Source organism: Cyprinus carpio, unplaced genomic scaffold (assembly GCF_018340385.1).
Source record: "Cyprinus carpio isolate SPL01 unplaced genomic scaffold, ASM1834038v1 S000006603, whole genome shotgun sequence".
Taxonomy (NCBI): domain Eukaryota; kingdom Metazoa; phylum Chordata; class Actinopteri; order Cypriniformes; family Cyprinidae; genus Cyprinus; species Cyprinus carpio.
Window position 1 is genome coordinate 499,740 of NW_024879248.1, and position 22,348 is coordinate 522,087.

General features: G+C 38.9%; 1 protein-coding gene across 1 annotated transcript; it reads right to left on the reverse strand.

Annotated features, from left to right (window-relative positions):
* Positions 1–5,560: 5,560 nt before the first annotated feature.
* On the reverse strand, positions 5,561–21,334 carry LOC122144156 (AP-2 complex subunit alpha-2-like). Its single transcript, XM_042754847.1, has 17 exons — positions 21,155–21,334; positions 20,955–21,056; positions 20,475–20,734; positions 20,042–20,210; positions 19,761–19,898; positions 19,498–19,680; positions 19,286–19,383; positions 18,878–19,109; positions 18,696–18,788; positions 17,151–17,284; positions 10,836–10,879; positions 10,065–10,198; positions 9,880–9,989; positions 9,680–9,796; positions 9,483–9,581; positions 6,334–6,475; positions 5,561–5,764 (listed from the first exon to the last, which is right to left on the reverse strand). Exons 1-17 carry the CDS (start codon positions 21,332–21,334, stop codon positions 5,561–5,563), a joined length of 2,439 nt encoding a protein of 812 aa, XP_042610781.1.
* Positions 21,335–22,348: the final 1,014 nt, after the last annotated feature.

A 22,348-nucleotide genomic window follows, 5' to 3' on the forward strand; every position in this document is an offset into this window, starting at 1 on the left:
TTTGGATTTGGCATCGTGTGTCGAGTGGATGTTGACTGGTCTTTGTTGATTGGGGGCGGAGAGGACGCCCGAGCTTGTTGAAAGAGATAAGGTAAACTTGCCCTTTTAAACCCCCAGCGTTGGCCGGTCGAAAATTGCCATTTTTTTGGGGTTTTTTTCCCGGTGCCCTTCTCGGAGTCCTCCTTGACCTTAATAAAACGTTTTTGTCCGTTTTTTGAAGGTTCAGGTTATTTTCAGGCCAGTGGAAACGCTGCTGTTTTTTCATTTGGGGGTGTAGGCAGTATCCCCAAGTTTGACTGACTGCGGGGAAGGTTTTTGTTATTTTCTTTAAGGGCAGCTTTCCCCCGGAAGAGCGCAGCTCCCCAAGAAGTTAAAGTTCGGGGAAAAAAGTGGGTCTGCGTTTTCACAAACCAAAGAAACGGGTCAGATCATGATTAGCTTATTTGAACTCGCATTAATAAAATGAAAAAAAAAATAAAAAAAAAAAAAAAAACATGAAGGCCAAAAATAAAAAAGAAAAGTAAAAAAAGAACCAAATCTTTTCATTTTTTACCCTTTCTATCTCAGAATTTTTTGATGCAAAAAGTCAGGTTTTTTTTTTTTTTTTTTTTTTTTTTTTTTACACAGAAAATGGCAGCAGAAGTAAAACAAAACAAAATATGCACATTACCTGTATGCATGATCCAGACCATTTTCAGGCTGATACAACTGACTATGCCACAGCAAGTGCGGGAGACCGAGATTCCTGCAGCAAACGGGGACACGGCTGAGCAGGCCACATGCATGGCCCCTCTGAAACAGTGTTTCATTTGTTTTAGTAAAAATATTATCATGCAATGACCACCTAGAACCCACATTTTTCTACCAGATTGTATAAAAATAATTCTTTTTCTCCATTTTAAATTTTAGCTCATATGTTTTGCACAGACGAAACAAATCAATTTTCCATAGCCACAGCTCTGTGCATCGATGCTAGAAGTATTATATGATGTGATGCAAATGCAGGCTGATGTACGCAGGGGGATTCCGGGTCCCTCACAAATGAGAGCATCGCCTGAGGGATCCAATGAAGCAGGTCATACCCGCAGGAGTCCGTCTATTGTGGGGGATACGGAGTACTGAGGACTGGGGCAGAAATGAAGGCTGGTTGGGCATCATCGTGCTCACATGTTACACGACGTATGAGATGCCTCGTTCGGACAACCATCCTGTGGGTACGATATGCGGGTGAGGTGAGAAAACACTCTGTGTTCTGCAAAACACTGGGACGAGAACAAACTACTGTAGCAACATACATTATTCAAATAAACTAACTTACGTAGCATATGCAATTTTTAATATGGTTTTAGGGAGGATTAATGGTACTCTTCAGCATGAGGAAAAATTAGAGAAGTTACAATATACCTGCGTAACGGTCATCTCTGCACCAAGGTAGAGATGAGAGTGCGAGGCAGAATGACCGGTGGCCGGACAACGTTGGCCGCTCGGAAAGCTGACTGTCCCGTGGGGGGTATAGTAGACCAGGTCTCTTGAGATTTTTAAAAAGAAATAGTTCTTCTAAATACTTTCTATAATCTCCGAAAACCTATGGGGAAAAAATACACTGAAAATTAGCTGCCCTGAAGTCCATGACGCAATAAACACACATACGGAGTCCTAAATGCAGGCTAAGTTGTATCCCTAAAGTTTTCACGAATTGCATTTAAAAATTGTAATATACAAGTTTTAGCTTCGTCACAACAAACTAAAAGCTTGTACTCACCAGTTTAGTCAGTTATGTGATCTTCAAGAGTGCGTAGGAATCCAAAAAGGTTGAAAAAGTCCCACGAAGCTGCTGCGTGAAGGTTGTAAGTAGCACAACCCCAAAGCAAGACTGTAGCCGCGTGAAAATCTCTGTCTGAACTATAATCAGTCCCAATTGGATTCTCACCTCTCGTCACTCGGTAGCCTATGGCTCCCGTGCTCCCCTCTCCGCTCTGTCTGCGTCTCTACCATTAATTGTTGTTTGTATCTCTATACCTGCGCGGGATGGAAAAAAAAGATGAGTGTCATACGCAGTTTCCGGCAGCTAATAATAGTACCATTCTTCCATGATGTCACGTTCAAGAAGTCATTCGGCGAGCAGGGCTGCTCTTGTGACGGTGCGACGCGGGCCCGCGTCTGGTTGTTTCGCCATCCACCAGTTTGCCCCTGAAGACTCCTGGGCATTTGTTTTATTGGGTGATGATTCGTCTTGTTCCTCTCTCTGTAGCCTTTCAGCCGGGAACATTTGCAATCGAGTGTGTAATCCGTCAAACTAGACTCTTCTATCCTTGTAGAGGTTGTTTTGTTATCCAACTCGTGTGCAAAGTCCCATGCGAGGCAGTGCTTCTCTTGGAAACAAAATATATTATTTAAGAAACGCTTAGTTCACTGGTCCACATTTAACTACTGATATCATGTTTATACTATATTAAATCAACTGTACATTGGAGCATTATATTTCTGTTCCACTGATGTCATGTGTTTTTGTCAGACTGGCAATATGCTCTTTTTTGTTCTTGTTAATATCTCGCGTTCAAAGGCTGCAAAAACACTCAATTGCACAGACTAAATTAAATGGGTTAATTTAATAACTGTATTATTGCTATACCCCCCGGGTGACAAATGGAGTTTTGCATTTTCTTTTTAACAAATTAAACAAACCAAACTGCCCATTTTCGTTGATGGAATGAAATTGAAAAAGAAATTGCAAAAGAAATCTTGAAATCCTGCATATGTGACCCTGGAGCACAAAAACCAGTCATAAAAAGCACAGTTACATTGTAGCAAATAAGCCAACAAAACATTGCAATGGGTCAAAATGGAACGAGTTTTCCTTTCTCCAAAAATCATTAGATATTAAGTTAAAGATCATGTTCCATGAAAATATAGTACATTTTCGTATCATAAATATATCAAAACTTAATTTTTGATCAATAATATGCATTGATAATTGGACTTCAATTGGGACAATTTTAAAGGCGATTTCCTCAATAATATCTATATATTTTTTTTGCTCCCCCAGATTCCAGATTTTCAATAGTTTGTATCTCGACCAAAAATACTGGTCCTCTCCCTACACAACCATACCTCAACGGAAAGCTTATTATTATTTCTTCCAGATGATACATAAATTGTCCATTTAAAAAAATTGACTTGTGGTTTTGTGGTCCAGGGACACATATTGGCTTCCTGGATAGATTAAGCCCACCTAATCATGAACTTGATATTAATTTATATTTTTCACAGTATAAATAATCATATTAAGGGGTGTGCAGAAATATGAGTTTACACTGTGAAACAAATAACAGAAGAAGAACATGTATATTTATTTTCTATTAAAATTGACACACCACCATTACAGTTCTGTTAGCTGTTATAAATCCAAAAAAGAAAAAAAAAAAAAACTAATTTTCTAATCAGAATGAATGGTGTCAAGGCTGGTAAACTTTTTTTTTTTTTTTTTTAATATTACCGTGGGTTATGTTACATTTTTAAACCCATGTTCATGGCCCACTTTACATCTTAGAGATGTAGTTAGGCCTATACCTTGTCATGCTGAGACAAGTAAAGGCCTATATTGTGCTTGGTGCATGTGTGAGATTCAGCTGTAGGCCACATGATCTCTGTGCCCATCCCCTACCACACACACAAAAGAGAAACACCTGTTCGAGTATATGGCACTTAATTTTACTTTCACATACCCTTCAGTACAGAGTAAATTTAATCTAAACACAGGTATAGTTGACAGGTTGAAACAGCGATACACCCGGGCTGCATTAGCTAGCGGATACTGTGCTAGACGCACACACACAAACACACACGCACGCCATGCATACTGTGACTCTAATCAACTATGATACGACTTGGTCCCAGTACTTGCATCACTGCATCGAGGGAAGCGTGACCCCCAGCTGAACTAATATACCAATGTCGCATAAATCTATTATGATTTTTCACACATGGATCACACCAGAATCAAACACCACACACTCGCTCACCAAACAATGCTTGACCCAAATCGTAATAATCCCTGTACGTGACTGACAGTTTTCAGCTGATTTGGTCCAGCGCTCCCCCTTAAGGCCCCGTCCCTGCTAAGCCTAAGAATGCGTGTACTGCGAACGCGGTGCCTGTGATGACTTCACACAAATAAGTGCTTTCCCAGGTTTTATCGCTGCAAAAGAAAATTGGGTCTCAAGCTGTGGCCACTACCACCACTCAAAGGTTACTTTAGTGTGTGTGTGTCGTGTTGTGAAAGGATTTAGTAATGAGGTAACCACACATCTACTATTCCCTTCAGTCAATAACTGTGCTGGAAGAGTTGTTTTTTAAACCAATAATAATAATAAAAAAAAGACATTTACATGAAGGTCCACAACAGTTGCACTCTCATGTGCAGAAAACTCACACACTAGTGGACCTGACCCTCCCTCTTCTTCATGTTTCCTCTTTCTGATTCTAGTTCCCAACCTCCCCAGTTCTTTATAACACTGTAAGTACGACTAACCTGAAACAGTTATGCCCATTGTCAGTTCGTAGTACAGAATGGAATGGTCCAAAACAAGAGCAAAAAAATATTAGACCATTTAAGAAAAGCATACAAACACACTGACATATCCACTATCAAAAACAAGAAAGATGAGACATACAAATGCAATCCATGAAGGGTAATCATTTACCCTGGTTTTATATATATAATTTATATATCTGAGAGGTTTTTTTTTTTTTCAATAAACATTGTCCAGATATGGGTTGTCAAGGATGAGTTACTGAATACATAGGAACACAAGAACAGGAAAAAAGGGGGTGGGACCTATAAAAGCCTCTTCCTCTCAAAGCCTCTAAAGTGCACTGGCCAGCTCATTTGATCTACACAGGCAAGGAACGCATGTAATGAGTCGGCGATAAACTGGAAATGCATGTGAATCTCTTCTTTTTATTTTGTTATTTTCTATGTATCATACCAATGGCTTTGGATGTGACCAATTTTCAGTTGAGGAGGAATAGGAGATAGAAAGCAGTGGGGGTTAGTGATTCTGGCCTCTTTTTAGGGAAGTGCCGTTGCATTAGTGGTAATGAGATTGTGTTTTCGGACTTGTCTTGCCCTAATGTCGTCTTAATAGGGAATGTTTCCAAAGAAACAGCACTAATGTGCAGTTTTTTGCGGTTGAAACTTTGTGGATAAATACTGGGAGAGAGAAGACTTGCTTTTTCTCCCTCCCCCCCTCATACCCACACACACACACACCACACACACAAGCTGTCCAACACAAGCACAGGATTTTAGTGCGAATCGTTGAAACAGGCAGGACTAGAGAACGGATAACATATCACCATGACTCCCTCTTTCACACATGTAACGTAAAAAAACACATGCACGCTTCCTGTTCGCGTCCATTTGCTCACACACAGGTAGACACCCATAAAAACAAGAAAAGGGCAGCGCTGATGATAACAACAGTAATAATAATCATTATTCAGAAGGACAGTCGTAATGGCTGCGCAGAGGCTGACAGCTACTTTTTCACCTTATGAATCAGTTTTCCGTACATGCGGTTTTGGTAGATTCTTTTATTGCTGGGTCCCTCTCAGGAACGCTGGTCTGGTCTGGGTGGCGGTTTCTAGTTTTGGTGCTAGTCTCGATCGGCTCACTTTCTAGAACTGTTTCTGCCAGCAGCTCACCAAAGACGCTTGGAGACAGTGCCTTACTGCTGGTGCGCACGGTTAAACCGGTAACATCCTGAGAGACACAGAGAGGATAAAGAAGCGTTGGTAACAATGTAACCAAAAACCCAAAACACACTGAGAAAGACGCATCAGTTGTGCAGATAGCAACGCTCATTCTTGAAATTCTGCTGTCTGAATGGTGGTCTGATCCTTACTCCGTACTGCCGATACAGAGACTAAATGTAAACTTTTGCACAATGGGCAAAGGAAAACTCATGAGATACAAAAGAGAAGGGACGCCTGCTGTCACGTCAAATCAACTGGGTTTAACTAACAGACATGGAGGTGAATCACATAGCAGGAGGAGGGAGGCTGGAGGTTGGGTTTGAGTTGAAAGGGGTGGCAGGGATGAATGTGTTACATGCTGCTCCCCAGACAGTTGAGTTGCATCAGCAGGACACAGGAGACACACAGGACAACAGTAAGAATGCAATAAAACTGACTTGGTGAGATGTCTGTGCTCCATAGCAGCGATGGAGGGACTTTTTTGATGCTTGTGGCATTTCTGTGTTGTTTTCCGTTTGCTTCTGATTGTGTAAATATGGATTACATGTTTGTTTAAAATGAATGTCCTGTTCATACCTGAGGGCTTGTGCGTTGGGCTCGAGTCTCAGCAGAGAACCCACTTGCTGGGCCTTGGTTTGGATCACTCAGGCACACGACAAAGTTCTCTGGGTTTCGGATCCGACATTCTCCAAGAGAGCCCATGCCCAATCCCAGGTAACTATGAGACAGATGGGTGAATGGAACAGATGAAAAAGTGATGGCAAATAGACATGAAAGTGACGAAAATCAGAATCACGATAAGTGGGCTCATCTGTCCATTAAATTCTACAGGAACTGACATCTCCCCTCTAAACTGAAATGGCTATAATTAAAGTTTTCTTCTAATTAAAACCTTCTGCCATCCTAACACCATATACTATTCCAGTATAGGGATTTGCCAAATATACAGGCATCATCGATTACCAATATATTTAAAACAATGAAATATCATGTTAATATTGCACCCTTAAGACTGGCTGCCACGCTATTTGTAAAGCAGATGGAAAAAGACAATGATGCAGCATGTAGCTACTATGGTCAACAACAAATCATGTCAGAGATGACAAAACAAAACAATATAAAAAATAAAGAGACAATTTACTCATATCTGTTTTTGTCAACCAGTGTAAGAGTTTTTGGAGTCTGTAAAAAAATTAGACATGCCAGTCTGCAGGAAGAGTCTCCTTATTAGGATTTTGTTATATTATAGATATTGGTATAGTTCAGTTATAGTTTCATTTTATTTCTTTTCCTCTGCACCCCTATGGTTTGAGCGTGATTCATTCTTGGCCAAAAAGATCAAACCAAAATACACCAGATAACCAGGATAATCTACAACATGAGGGGGTTTCAAAAATGTGTAGCATATATTGCAAAATAAACTGGAATTGTATCCCACCAAATGCAATGCAATGACCTGATCATCTATTTTCCCTGTGAAGAACGCACCTAAATTAATATAGCCATCATCTATTCTTGACTCACCCATTGTATTGATCTTTAAGACATTTTTCATACAAACGTAGATTAAAAATGCTAAATGATTTTATTTAACTGGACATTGGAAATGTCTAAACAGTAAATGTCAATGTCTGTGACAATTGTGCGTACTACTGTTTGAAAATGCTTACTGTTTTTCACCTGCTATTAACTCCTAAACAGAAGCCCAGCGTAACAGTAATACGTATAGTGATACAGTACACAGTAGTGGGTCGACCGATTATCGGCGTGGCCGATTTATCGCGCCGAGACTTAAGCATTTTTATTGTTATCTGGGCGGGAGCCAGGGGTCATCCGGCCCATTTTCAAAACCGATTTTGCGATAAAACCATTTTATTTTGAAAATGCGCGATCTTGGCACTGATCCAGCCACCTCAGTCAGAGCGCAACCGCTCTGTGGCCTAGACTAACCCCCCGCCCATCGTCCGCTGATTTGTTGGGAGTCACGAGCCTGGCCAATCAATACGGCTGGGCGGCTGGAAAATGTTCCGCTCTCCACCGAAAGCACAGGAGCTGCTTCAGTGATCAGCATCACACATCAATAATTATCTCTCGAAGGTAAGAATGCAGTAAACGTTCCTTAAGTTGCAATAAATCACTACACTGAAGTTGCAAAACACCTAATATAATCGATTTTATATATGACAAGGCCCCGTTCAGTTATTATACTGTGAATTCCCGGGTCAATGTCCGTCATTGCAGTGATATGCTTTAACGGATCATCATCAGTGCTGAGATAGTGAAACTAAAACCTACTTCTCTCACCATTCGGCCAACGTAACGTTATATTGTGAATAGATTATCAACACAAATGAATTCACTCACGTCTGCTGCGTTTTTTTTTTTTTTTTGTGTTGTTCACATAGCTTCACTGAACAGCGTCCGTTCCGTTAGGGCTCTTATTCAAAATAATTGCGCATATTTGGAGAAATATTGCTTTATTCTAACATGATTGCAAAATAATTTATCATACAGATTCAGAATTACCATTATGCAATTTTGAAGAGCTGAAAGGGGCATCAAGCGCGAGCTCTGACGCCCTGACGCGACGCGAGCTCCCTATCCCCGATTTAGTTATCTCCGCGCGGCCGCGCTCTCTCATTTGACTAATAACCAGGGTGCGATTTGCCGGGGGGATGGGGGGGGGGATTTCCCCCCTTCTGGTCTATGCATCCCTGCCTCTGCTGAATAACTTTTATACATCATGCAAACATCATGCAAACCCGCTCTGACGTCCAGATCTGAATCAAATGATTTCGCGATCCGCGCGATCCGATTGAAGCGCATCGAAAACAGTGAATCATTTTGCGACGCAATGGTTTAACTGATTCGGAGTTTCAAAAAGCTCCGTTGTGTTCTTTGCTCGCTTTCTCGATGTAACGTTAATTTGTTGTTTGAAATAACCATGGACATTAAAACATTACAATTAATACAGGCCTAACGTAGGCTTACAATGTTTTTATTAAACTGAGATCACACTAAATACAATTTCCGTCGTATTAAAAACATTTCATAGCAATTTTTCAAAAAGCATCCCCCCCTCTGTTTTATTTTCACACAATCGCACCCTGCTAATATCCCTATGCTAATAACGTAAATTGTCAATAATCTCACATTGCATGTTTCTGTGGATGACGCTGTCCTGTATACTTTCCTAGTTTTGTATCGCCGTGATAAACAGTCTAAAAAATAAAAAATAAAACACTATTACAATATGGGGTTGTGTGTGATTTTAATGCAATTCCGGGTTGCAAATAAAATGCTAAATATAACACACACACACACACACACACACACACACATATATATAGATTACATTTATTTTCCATTATTTGTTCATTTGTTGCTGTTTAAATTTGCTTTAAGTTTTTACTTAAGTTTACAGAATGCTGCTGATGGATGCTCCCAGCACTTTTTATGTTTGTTGGTTATTATTAATATTAATGTTGTTATTATGAACAGTTCTCAGAATTAAAGATGTGTTAAAATAAGTTAAAGAGAGTCTTTGTCAGAGGCCTTTTTATTCCTTAATTTTGACATTAATTTTCATTTTTACACTAGACACATATCAGTTCAAAATATCGTTTATCGGTTCTCCTTGATCTGTAATAATCGGTATCGGCATCGGCCCTGAAAAGTGCATATCGGTCTAATCCCTCGTACAGTATATAGTATAGTGTACTTACAAAGTTGGTATAAGGTTGTGTAAACCCACCTTTGCTTTGAGCACTTCAGTGTCCATGGCATGGTTGGCCTTGAAGATCTTCTGTGCTTCCTGCTGAGGCCTGTGAGAAGGGAATTTAACATTTTTTTCTCATTCGAGAACAGTTTGTGATGCATGTATATACAGTAATTTGTCTTCTGTGTACACACAAACACTCACAGGCTGAGCTGTTTCCAGCGCTGAAAGAAGTCGTGTGATGCCATCTCTGTGGGCTGGAAGAACTTGTTTATGGTAACAGGCAGCTTGAGGGTGAGATTCTGGAGAGCTCCGCCATACCTGAAACAACACAGCAGTTAAGTAAATCTCAGAGTGCATGCTGACTCATGGTCATAAACCATTTAAATGCATGCATCTGTTACCTGAATTTGATGTTGAGGAGTGGTGCATCACTGAAGTCAGTCAGACACTCAATGTTGATGACCTGCTGCACCTGAGCACCTCCTTCTATGAGAGGCTCCACTGGTTTAGCCTGTAAAACTTGAGCTGTGGGTTCAGTTAAGGAGTTAAACAACAAACCAGTGTACTCTGATAATGCCAAACATGCTAGAATGAACATGAGTTCCATGTGTGCATTGATGTGAAGGATATGAGACTGTAGCTCTCCTGGACAGGTGACTGTGGTCGTGAAAGTTACAAACTGCACTGACGTCTTATTGCCATAGAACAGATACATCCGCCCTGTGAGGAGAGACAACAGACACAAACCAAAGATGTTTGAGCATCAAAAGTTTAATACAGCTTTAAACTGTAGATTAGAATCTGTCCTGTTTAATTTTATTTCTTTTTCTGAGCATGAAAAAATTAATGACTATCATACAGGAGACACCCACTAAAATGTCATTCAGTGTAACAATAGCTCATACACCAAAAAAATCTTGTCAGGCATAAATTATTAGATGACATTAAATAATTTTGACATTTTCATTTCATAAAAGTTTGTATTTCAAACATTAAAGTAGACACTTTTTTGCATTAAATATGTTATCTATTTATATGAAGTAACTTTTGTAAATGACATTTTATGTAGGCACTAAATAAGACATCTCGTCTTTAAACCCACAAGCATTTTGAATATCCAGTTCAAATTTTAACACTGTAATATTCCTCTCAGGTTTTTATAATGCTTAAACAACAGGATAAAAATGAGCAATGGAACTGCTAAAATGCGTATGCTGAAGCTACAGTCTCATTCGTCACTCCCGTAAACGCAGTTCCTTAAAAATAGAGTAAACTTGAAGACATAGTCCCAGAAGTCTGCTGACATGGACCTCTAGATGATGCAATTACAATTTTGGCAGATGTTTTTGTGACTCACCCAGGTTCTGGCGATATTCAGATTTTATTGCCGATCTGTAGCAGCTGATTCTCAAAACAGAACTCCATTGTTCTTGCAAACAAACCTGAGGGCAAGAGATAAGAGTGTGTGTGAGGCAGACAAACATGCAGGGACAGCCAGGAAATGGTACTTTGTTTTTGTAATGGGTTTTGAAAATGGGGTCAGAAAAATCAAAACATGAGCTGCCCACTGGGCAAATTCACCTGGAAAACCTCACTTTCCAAATTTTTAGATTGATCTATAATGGGATTTTGTGACCATTAGTGTAAAACTGGTAATTACCAGCAGTGTTAGTAAAGGATCCAATTAGTTTCTGTCCATGCTAAGGGACTCGGTTAAGTTAAAAATTTAGCAATTATTCACTCTAACAGGCACGTAAAGCAATGCAACTCAACACAGGAACAATGACTTGGCCTTAAGGCAACCATCCGAGGAGCAAGTGAATGCAGCATAAGACACTGAGAGGAGGCTGGGTGCTGAGAGGGTGACAACAGAGACAAGAGACTGTAACCTGAAGCTTAAGCTTAAGCAAAAAAAGACCTCAATGCTCCCGACCGCTGTCTACCATGTAGTGCCATGGTCTCATCTCATAAAATATAAAAAATAAGTATTGGAGCTGTGAACTAGTGATTAGCGCAAATATAGCCATGAAGCTTATGCGGGACATCTAACAGTAGTAGGGCAAAAAGCAGACACAGGCTATTGGTTTCATAGATGTATAGAGATTTTGAGTGAGTGCTGACTTTCATTTGATCATTTTTGTATTTAAATGTATATTTTGGTCACCATAATTAATAGTCATAATAGAGATTATAAATCTGAGCTGTCAAAATAACAGAATATAAGACAGCATTTCCCAACATTAAATAAATAAATAATTTTCTCTGCACATCCTAGGCGTTCAAAAGTTTGGGGTCTAAGACTTTTTTCAATGTTTCAGAAAGAAGTCTCATATGCTCACCGATGCTGCATTTATTTGATCAAAATACAGTGAAATCTTACAATTTAAAATAACTGGCTGCTGCATTTTAATGTTTTAAAAAGTATTTTAAACCTTTGACAACATTTTCAGCAGTCATTACTCCAGTCTTCAGTGTCACATGATCCTTCAGAAATCATTCAAACATGCTGATTTGATGCTCAAGAAACATATCTGATTATCACCGCTGAAAACATTCTTTGATGAATAGAAGGTACATAAAAGAACAGCATTTAAAATAGAAATATTTTCTAACACTATAAATATCTTTCAATCACTTCTGAATACTATAATAAAAGTAAATAAATCTTAGTAGTTGATGCAAAATTTAATCCAATTCAGACGGTCAAGGTGTAATAATATGTAAATGTATTAAAAAGAATATAGAGAACAGAAACCACAAATCATAACTTGGAAATAAAGTTCTTGATAATAATAATAACCTTCAAATATAGAAAATGTAAATCTAATGTTATTACATTTTTAATACTAACAATCCATTTATGATGGATTGAACCCAACTAGTATTAATGAAAACATTTATGTAAAACTGTAAGTAAAACATGAACAGTTATCTTTTTTAAATCAAAAATACCAAAGTATTAAGTATTAAAATATTGAAGTATCAAAATATCATAAGTATCTGAATTTCCAAGGTATCTGAATTTGAATAAAAACCTGTAAGAGTTCTAAGTCTGAGTCTTAGAGTGAAGCCAAAGAAAAGGAAGTGAGCGCTGAAAAGATAGAGAGAACCAGAGTCTCAGAAAGTCAAACCTACTCTATTTTGCAGAGTCCTATCTTATAAATACTGTTGTTCCATACATAAGTCGTCATCTGGGCTATCACTAATAACACCTGACCTTTTAAAGGAACACTCCGACTCTTTTGGGGACTTTAGCTTATTCACAGTATCCCCCAGAGTTAGATAAGTCCTAACATACCTTTTTTCATTTCTGTGTGTTTTATTTGAAGGATGTGTTATTTGAAGTGTTATTTGACGCACCCACCGCTAGCCTAGCTTAGCACAAAGACTGGATGTAAATGGATAATGGTAGCATAGTAATCCCAATAAGTGACAAAATAATGCAAACATTTTTCCTATTTACATGTTGTGATCTGTATAGTCACAGCGTGTACAAATAACAAGGCTATATGAGACAGAGACCATTTTTAATCGTATAAATACTGGGAACTATATTCTCACTAGGCGTAGGAGCACAGCTAACGTTACTTGGGCGGGGGAGTGATTAGCGCAGCACATGAGACGCCCTGTTGATGGTTCCGTAACAACAACATGGGGGGGGGGGGGGGTGACTAACTAGCTAGACGTGACTCGTGATCATGGCTGACTTTGAGGGAATTGTCAGACTCAGAGGAATTTTTACTGTGTATCAAACCAAGATCCAGAACCATATAGTTTTGAGCCAGAATACACAGACGAGGAGTTACAAACTTTGGAAGCTGTAAGACAAGATGGCCGAACAGATTGATGTCGAAGGGAGAATCAGAACGAAACACGGACTGGTGGTGTAAATGGTAACATGCCAACCTATGCCGACAGAAAACCGAGTGCCTTTGTTGTAATGAATGGGATCGGGTATTGCCATCATGTCAAGGCTTGATGACAATCAAAATATTTGAGTCACTACCACGGAAGATTTCTCTGCCCTAATACACCCGGCAGTTGTCGTTTTTTTTTTTCCCCATTGTGACAAGATCAACTGGAAGAAACGCCCCATGCCGAGTGAACCTAATGGTCAGCTGTCCAGCAAGTAAGTGATTTGTTATAATGATCATTCATAGTTCAATGAAATTGTAGTATAGCCATTTTGCATACAGTGTGTCAATACACAAAATATGCACACGTCAACTCTAGCTAGTTAGTCATGTTTTTTTTTGCTAATCACTCCGCCCAAGTAACGTTAGCTGTGCTCCTACGCCTAGTGAGAATATAGTTCCCAGTATTTATACGATTAAAAATGGTCTCTGTCTCATATAGCCTTGTTATTTGTACACGCTGTGACTACACAGATCACAACATGTAAATAGGAAAATGTTTGCATTATTTTGTCACTTATTGGGATTTACTATGCTACCATTATCCATTTACATCCAGTCTTTGTGCTAAGCTAGGCTAGTGGTGGGTGCGTCAAATAACACTTCAAATAACACATCCGTCAAATAAAACACACAGACATGAAAAAGGTATGTATGGACTTATCTAACTCTGGGGGATACTGTGAATAAGCTAAAGTCCCAAAAAGTCGGAGTGTTCCTTTAAAAATAGACATGAAAAAGGTATGTATGGACTTATCTAACTCTGGGGGATACTGTGAATAAATACTGATAATTCTAAAAATTGATACAAAAGAACAATACGTGCAGTTCAACTTCATATGCAAAACAGACTCAGCTGACTACGCAGTTAGAAATACTGTGAAATTACATATGAAATATACCATAAAGTTTACCAAAAACATTTTTTGAATATAAAAATGAAACCTGTTAATATATATATATATATATATATATATATATATATATATATATATATATATATATATATATATATATATATATATATATTTATTAGGGGTTGCACAGACTAGTCGAGTAGTCGAGTGATCGACTACTTTAACCACTAGTCGGCGCTGTCGGAAACAATCGACTACTCGAGCGTGCATTAACCATAATGCATGCACAGTTTGCCTACAATGCAAATTGTAGGATTACAATATTGCGTGTAGCTGTAACTTTCTATCCCTTTCTCTATGTTACATGTAAAATTAAAATATGTAATTTAATAATTAGGGGTGTGCCCGAAGCCGAAATGGCACGGATAATGGCTTAAAAAATGAATAACGGATAAGGAATAATTCTGCCTGAATATTCGTCTGAGGCTTGCACACTCTGCTGTTTGCTAGATAACAGTTGATCAGCGCAATATTATACACAGACCTAAAGTCACGCAATAATGAGTGTGTGAAGTGAATGAATATAAATTTTATGAACGAAAAGAGCACAAATCAAACACCGCACATTGCCTCTCCGTGCATCTCTCAGAAATAAGAGCTTGACAAGAGTATATCACCTATAATAGTACATCATACACGGTCCATTAATTGTATATATTTAAAAGGCAATGATTTAAACCATATGCTACGAAATGATACATGAATGAATGGAATAAGCACAGCGCGCTCACCAATCAAACAGCCGCGTTTCGCGCTTCAGTCTCTCCAAAACCAAACCCAGTTCTCTCTTAAAAGTAGGCTAATAATCAACTTAGATGCAGATACATTTTCTATGTTTGCTTCTTTATTTTTTTGATGGTTTGCGTGGCACATGCACATTTGTTTAGTAAGTTCAAAAAGACTCGCTTAGAGAATTCTGCGTAATGAAAATGTGCGCCTTGAATTCATTAAGTAGTGTTCAAATGATCACTAAACGTTTGTCATGACGTTTCTGCTTATATGATTAATTTATTTTTTGAAATTAATAATTATTTTACTTTAACGCAGCATATTTGTTCAGTGATAACTACGGGAAAAAAGATAGTCATGACGGTCTTTAACTGTACGACACATGGTTTTATCCGAAAACAGATACTAATAATTTTGTGACTGTTACAGATACAAATACTGGTTACATTAAAATTAAAATATGTATTGTCATAATTATAAATTTTTGACAGTTTACATACAGTATGTTATGTAAATGTTGTATTAGGCTATTAATTAATAGTTAATTAATAAACGTTATTGATAAAAACTATTTAATGTCTATTCATTTACAGCATGAACCACGAGTAGTCGAGTAACTCGAGTATTTTTAAAATAAGTAATCGACTAGCAGAAATCAGTAGTCGTGCCACTCCTAATATATATATATATATATATATATATGAGACAGATCCTTTCCATGAAATATTAAATTTTAACTTTTGAAATGAAACTTATCATTATGAATAGAACACATTTTAAATACATGGCTTCAGTCATTTTGAATGCGTGACTTCTCAGAATCTCTCAACAACACTTGGGTTTAATTTAAATATGTGGACTTCTTCTCAGAATCTCTATCACCATGTGGATTTCTTAGAATCTCCACACACCAGTAGTAATAAAAAATATTTTTTTTTTTAGTAATAAAAAAATCTTACTGATCCACCCTGACTTTTAGTGTATACTTGACAAAATATTGATTAGCAGTTCCCACTCTACATGCTTAAGATTAACAGTAATATAAAAAACAACAACAACATTTGTCTGTGGTTATTTTTTACTACATTTTGCATTCTGTCTTCCAATACAAGAGAAGAAGAAACAATCTGAGAAAGGCTGTGGGTGATGGTTGTTTGACTGAGTGGAGGGAGTGAAGTGGGCGAGTGAGCTCTTACTTGTTGAGCAGTTCGTTTGACTCAGGCAGAGGAGGAGCAGGATCTTCAGAGACCACAGAGGGGGGAGCAGAGCTGAGAGACCGAAAGCAAAGGATGCAGAGAGAGGAGAGCGACCCCAGGAGATGAAGAGAGGGGTGAGAAGTGTTAAGTGTGAAAAGGCACAGATGGTTAAAACAGATTAAAGATATTAGAAAGTGGTGAGCCAGAAGAGAAGAAGTGCAGAGTGAAGCCAAAGCGAGAAAGGAGAGAAAGAGACAAAGGCAGAGGTTAGTACCGGCATTACATCTGCGGCCAATAAAATGTTAGCAATTAATAACACCACACAGCACACAAACAGAAAATACTCCACAGACACAAACAGAAAAGAACACAATAACACAACAACATCTATAAATAACCAAAAAGTTAAGCATTTATTATGACTATTGAATGTCGGTAAGTTTTGCTGTAACATTGACACTGTAGTCTACCACTGGCCCCTTACTCAGAGTCACCAGGACCCTCAGCCAATAGGGAGTCAGAGCTTTCAGTGGGGGGTTCCAGATCTCTGCCATCGTCCAATGAAAAGCAAGGACGTGAGACGCACATATGTTCACGCATACACACAAACATGTGCGCGCACACACCAAAATGAGGGAGGTGGAAAAGGGAGGGAAAGAGAAAAAAAGAGGCAAGAAAAGAGAAAGACAGTCACATACACAGCAAGATAAAGGACACAAGATTACACAACACACAAAGAAGAAGACAAGAAGAACGAACAGTAGAAAGTCAAACGACAGAAGAGCAGAAAGCCTGACGGACGTATATACAAGCTCTGAACATGTTAAAATATTAGTGCACTTCACTTCAGTTAAGTAAAGCAATAAATGCACAATGGACTGAAAATAGGATGCTAATGAACCGGATCCTTATTTACCTCAGGAAGCCATCATCATTGACACCTGCCTCTGAGAAAACATCAACCAATAAGCTGCCTGCGCTGGGAGCGGCGGCAGTAACAGGGGGACCCGCGCGGAGCCCCAGCAGATCGGCAGATGGGGACGGAGTAGACTAAAAGAAAGAGAGCGTTCATTACATTGGATTTTGGTTTAATAAAGACATGATAAAGAGCTGAATGTCTAATCAGAAAGCACTGGAATCAGGATGTGTTCAGTGGGTGGGTGTTTTCTTAGGGATTGTTCTGTATTTGCTGACTCACTTCCCTGTACAATGCAAACATGTGTGCATGGCCCCAACGGCTGAAGTCTGCCACGTACTAGTCTCAGTCTCAGCTTCAGCCCACAGACTGCCCACAGTACATGCACTGACCATCTGATGCATACTGCCTACAAAAATGATAAGAGCTGCCTGTTCTCCAATCTGATGAGCCAGTCTGACAGGAAATAAAGTCATATCTACAAGGTACTGGGTTGATAAAATGAAAAACATTTTTTGGCAATGTTTGCCATTTTAGTGGAAAAATACTCTGTTTTAAAACTCTGGGTAGCATGGCATTCACAGATAGAATGGTATGTTGTGTTTTTTTTTTTTTGAGTAATGTCTATGCTTGTTCTGTTTAGTTGGGCAGAGATTTTGATCATGCCAGTCTATTATTGTGCTATATTGTGTATTTCATTTTTAGGTGAACTATCCCTTTAATATCAGTCAGACAGGCCTTTCTTGTCTTAAGTAGGTGGTTCTTGACCAGTGTAAGCTGCAAAGTGGACCAGACCCAATGTTTATAGCCAAAGGGCTTGCTATACTTTACCATTTAAAAGTCTGTGGTCAATAAGATATTTTTTTATGTTTTTGTAAGAAGTCTGTTACGCTCACCAAGATTCATTCATTTGATCATAAATACTATTATTGTGAACACACTACTACTATAACTATTAAGGTCATTGCACACTGCCACCGAAACTTTCGTCTGTCATAAAAAAAATTCAGATCAGGTTTCGATTTTTGGCGTTTTTGCATCCGTAGCATGGATTTTAATAGGAAGGGATGACAAATATGAAAGAAAAAAAGGACAATTTTGAATGCGAAAAAAAAAGGACCTCTATTGTGAAATATTACAATTTAAAAACAAAACTTTTCTATTTGGACATATATTTTAAAACAAATTTCATCTCTGTGATGGAAAAGCCAAAAACGCCAGTCTTCAGTGTCACATGATCCTTCAGAATCATTCTAATATGCTGAATCTTTTTAACATGAACAACATTTATTTTAACAATAAATCTTTTGTAAAACTATACATTGTCTATTTTGATCAATTTAACCAATCCTTGCTGAAAAAAATAAATCCTGCACACACCCAAACGTTTTGACCGCAGTGCCTATATAAAAATTTCAAGTTTTATCCATATTTGTTTATGTTTCTCACAGCATTAGATGCAGCAATGGCAGAGCTGTCCCCTCCTCTCTCTCCCCCTCCATTGAGTTCTCCTCCCTCTCTCTTTCCCTCCTCTAGCTCGTTCACAGACACGGCTCCTGGTCCCTTCTTCTTTTTCAGCTTGGCCAGGATGGACGACTCTCTCTCTGGGAATGGAGGCATCTCCTCGAGCACTGTGGCCTACAGTTACACACAGTGACACAGATGATTATGCAAATAAATGGTGAGACACAAATCAACAAAGTGCGTGCAAAAGAGCGTGATCTCACTAGGACATCAGTGCTGGCGATCGAGGACAGTTTGAGATACTCCACAGCTCTCTGCTGCAGCTCGACATCACTGTTCCTGATCTGGCTGTCGGAGCGCAGCACTTCCTGAATGGTGCTCTTCGTCTCCGGGAACAGATTAATGAACTTAATATAGGCAGAAAGCAGCAGGGCACGTGTGGGGACTGAACACAGGTGAAACTTAGAGTGGAGCAAGTTAAACTGAACCAAAGGACTAGTGAGATGGAAGAACAGAGGTGGGATGAGTGTGAACAATTTGATGAATTTCACATTATAGGAAAGATGAAAGAAAAAGAGTAAAAAAAGAAAGAGAAGACAGCATTAGTACAGCAATAAGATTAAAAACACATCCAAAGTGTGATGTCAGAAAACACTAATACAAGAACTCACCTGGAACGAGGATCACCAGCAATAAGGTTACCAAACTCTCCCAGGATGTAGCCTCCAACCTTTACCATGTTCTCATGACAAGCTGGAGCCTGCAAAGCCTGTGGAAGTTAAAAAAACAAACAGAGAGTTGCACAAAGTATGGTAATGATGGTGGAAATCAATTTTCTGAATGTGTATAAGAAGTGACTATTTGAACATCTGGTGTCATTTACCTCAAAGACTGTCTTGGCTGCATATCCCTGCACATCGTCACGGTTGATGACGATCTGGATGACGCGGTACCACACTTCCTCACTGACGTAATCGCCAGCAATGCGGATTAGGTTCAGAATGGTATCCACATACCAGGAGTAGTCTACTGCATATTTCTCTGCCAGGATGGCCACCTTCAGTACCTACAGACACAGCAGTTAAAACAACATTAAAACAACGACCTGTGGCTAAAGAGCCATGGAAGAGAGGAAGAGAGACGCACCATTTCCTCTCTGATGGAGTAGTCGGCTGTCTCCAGGTAGCTCAGCATCTCAGCGACAATCTGCTTGGCATTGCTGCGGTCACACATGGCATAGAGGAGGTCTGCAGCTCTCTGACGCACGCTGACATCCCTCTCAGTCTGCCAGCAGAAGAAACAGAATTAAATAATTATAAACAGTGTCCATGAATAACAAAAGGATGAATCAGCCATTAAAAAGCCTTTTTATTGCTGCAAAAAAAGAGAGATCTTATTTTGTAAGAATGCAGAATCTATCCACTTACCTTCAGAGCATTAATGACCGTCTCTATGTGCGTTTTAACTGCCTCATGGGAAAACTCGGAGCTGGCAAGGGTGCACATGCTTTCCAGGGCCAGGTAACGCAGGTTGGTCTCTCTATGCTGTAAGAACTGCCCCAGCTGGTTACATGCCCGCACAAGAAGATTCGGCTCGCTGTTGTGAAACAGAGTTTGAACACAACAGATAAATGCTTTTTTAATTTTAAATTAATACATAAAAAAAATCATTGAAATACCCTATCTGATCATTTTAAACAAAGCGATTATTTAAGAAATACACAAAAAGAACATATTTCTATATAAATATTTGAATATATATGAATCCATTTGTACAAAAATTGTTCCTAAAATGATCTGTGCGTTTTTAGTTATTTGTGAAGTTTCTAAGGTTTGGGAGAGAAATGGAGGCAACTCGCACCTGTCATAGTGGATGATGAGAGAAATGGCTTCAAATAGGATGGCATTCTTGGCATTGGAGTGCTGAACCTTCTTGGATTTGGGTGGCTCTTGGGCTTTGTTGAGGATAGTTTCCAAACACTCCACCAGCCGTCCCTTCACGGCACCGTCCTCAGGCGGTGGGTAGCACTGCAGAAGTCGCAGCAGTTTGCAGGACAACCATGGAGCAGGAACGAAGTAGTAGGTGTAGTCCTGCAGGTCAGTGGAGGCTGAAGACACAATCTGAGAATGGAAGAAAAACAAGAACGAATCAAAGACAAGAACACATGAATCTGGGGCTGCAAAGAATTGAACATTTCATAAAATTGCTGTCATTTTTTTTTTTTTAAGTGGCAAAACATTGCAAATAAAGAACAAAACCTGCTACACAACTATGAAAAGCTGTATATAAGCAGCAAAACAACTTATACAAGCATGCAGAGTTAACAAGATACACACTCACCCTGCTGAGTCGTGACAACTTTTTCGACACACAGGTCTTGAACTCATCAGGGTTCTTCTGGCTGAGACAGGTGATCAGGGAGATCGCAGCAGTGACCACACCCTGAGAAGAGAACAGAATCAGAAATCAGTAAGAACCCTTTTAAGATGCAACAACCACAAAAAACACTGATGATCCATAATTGTGTACATCTTACATACATCACCAGATATGTGTATGAACATGATGAGGTTGTGGTTTCTATGTGCCAGACTCACCATGTGCTGGTCATTGAGCAGGTGCACCACTCTAGAGGTCCATTCTCCCATGAGCACCAAGTCTGGGGATGTCTTATACAGACGGAGCAGACAGAGAGCAGCTGACTGTTTTACACTGTCCATCGTGTCCCTGTCATTACAATAGGAACTACATCAGCCATCTATAGCAACATGCTTCTGCTCAAACAATTAAGGCAAGACACTACATTCAGGTTTATTTATTGCAGTATGCTTTTGATAATGGATTTAGGGAAGTTCAATATTTTTGTTTAGGGAAAAAATTTTAAGAAACAGATTTCATACAGATATCGTTTTCACTCCATGAATGAGAAAATACTGACAACAGCCAGACACAAAAAAATTTTTTGAAAATTTTTTTTGGGATTAAATTTTTTTTTTTTTTTTGAATTAATTATTTAATTTTTATTTTTGATGTTTTATTTCCACTAGTTTAAAAGAAAACAAATTATGAAAGCAAAATAGCACAAATTCTGAAAATTGACTTTTGCTTAAAAAAAAAAAAAAAAAAAAAACAATGGGTTTCGCCTATAGTGACTTGCTAGAGTATAGCAATATAGATATTATATATATATATATATATATAGTATAACTTATAGGCTATAACTGGCAATAAAAATCCAAATCATAATCTCAAATACTGAACACAAGAAAGCATAATTTCACTTTTCTTACTTGACACACCACAAATACACACTTCCTTTTTTATTAATCCTCTTTTTCTCCTCATGCAAGTTCCTTCAATCTAAATCCCTTAACCTGAATTCATAACTTTTGCCCTCTCACTCAATCCTTCCAGCCCAAAGTTGCTCACCCAGCCACAAGGATGCGGGGAATCTCTCCGGCGAAGGCCTCGGCCATCTCTCTGCTGCCCACGTTGGCGATGCAGTGCAGAGCCAGACACATGAAGGTGGGGTTTCGGCTGGACAGGTCGTTCTTGATGGCATTGTTAATCAGCCTGATCAGTTCACTGTTACTGTTCACCAGCACAGAGATGAACAGATATCCCTGGAGCACAGAAAAGAGGAAGGGAGAAAAGAAAGCTGATGGTTACAATCTCTGTTTTGATGCTGACTCAGGCCAAATGAGTGTATGATAAATCTGAAATGAAGACAGCGT

What these genes read in the sequence shown, in the direction of transcription:
- LOC122144156 (XM_042754847.1), bottom strand. Translation starts at nt 21,334, where the DNA reads ATGGACAGTGTAAAACAGTCAGCTGCTCTCTGTCTGCTCCGTCTGTAT. An exon ending in CGGTCATTAATGCTCTGAAG is followed by an intron (nt 19,899 to 20,041) that starts GTAAGTGGATAG and finishes TTCTGCTGGCAG; the next exon opens with ACTGAGAGGGATGTCAGCGT. An exon ending in AGGGACCAGGAGCCGTGTCT is followed by an intron (nt 17,285 to 18,695) that starts GTGAACGAGCTA and finishes TCTTTCTTTTAG; the next exon opens with TCTACTCCGTCCCCATCTGC.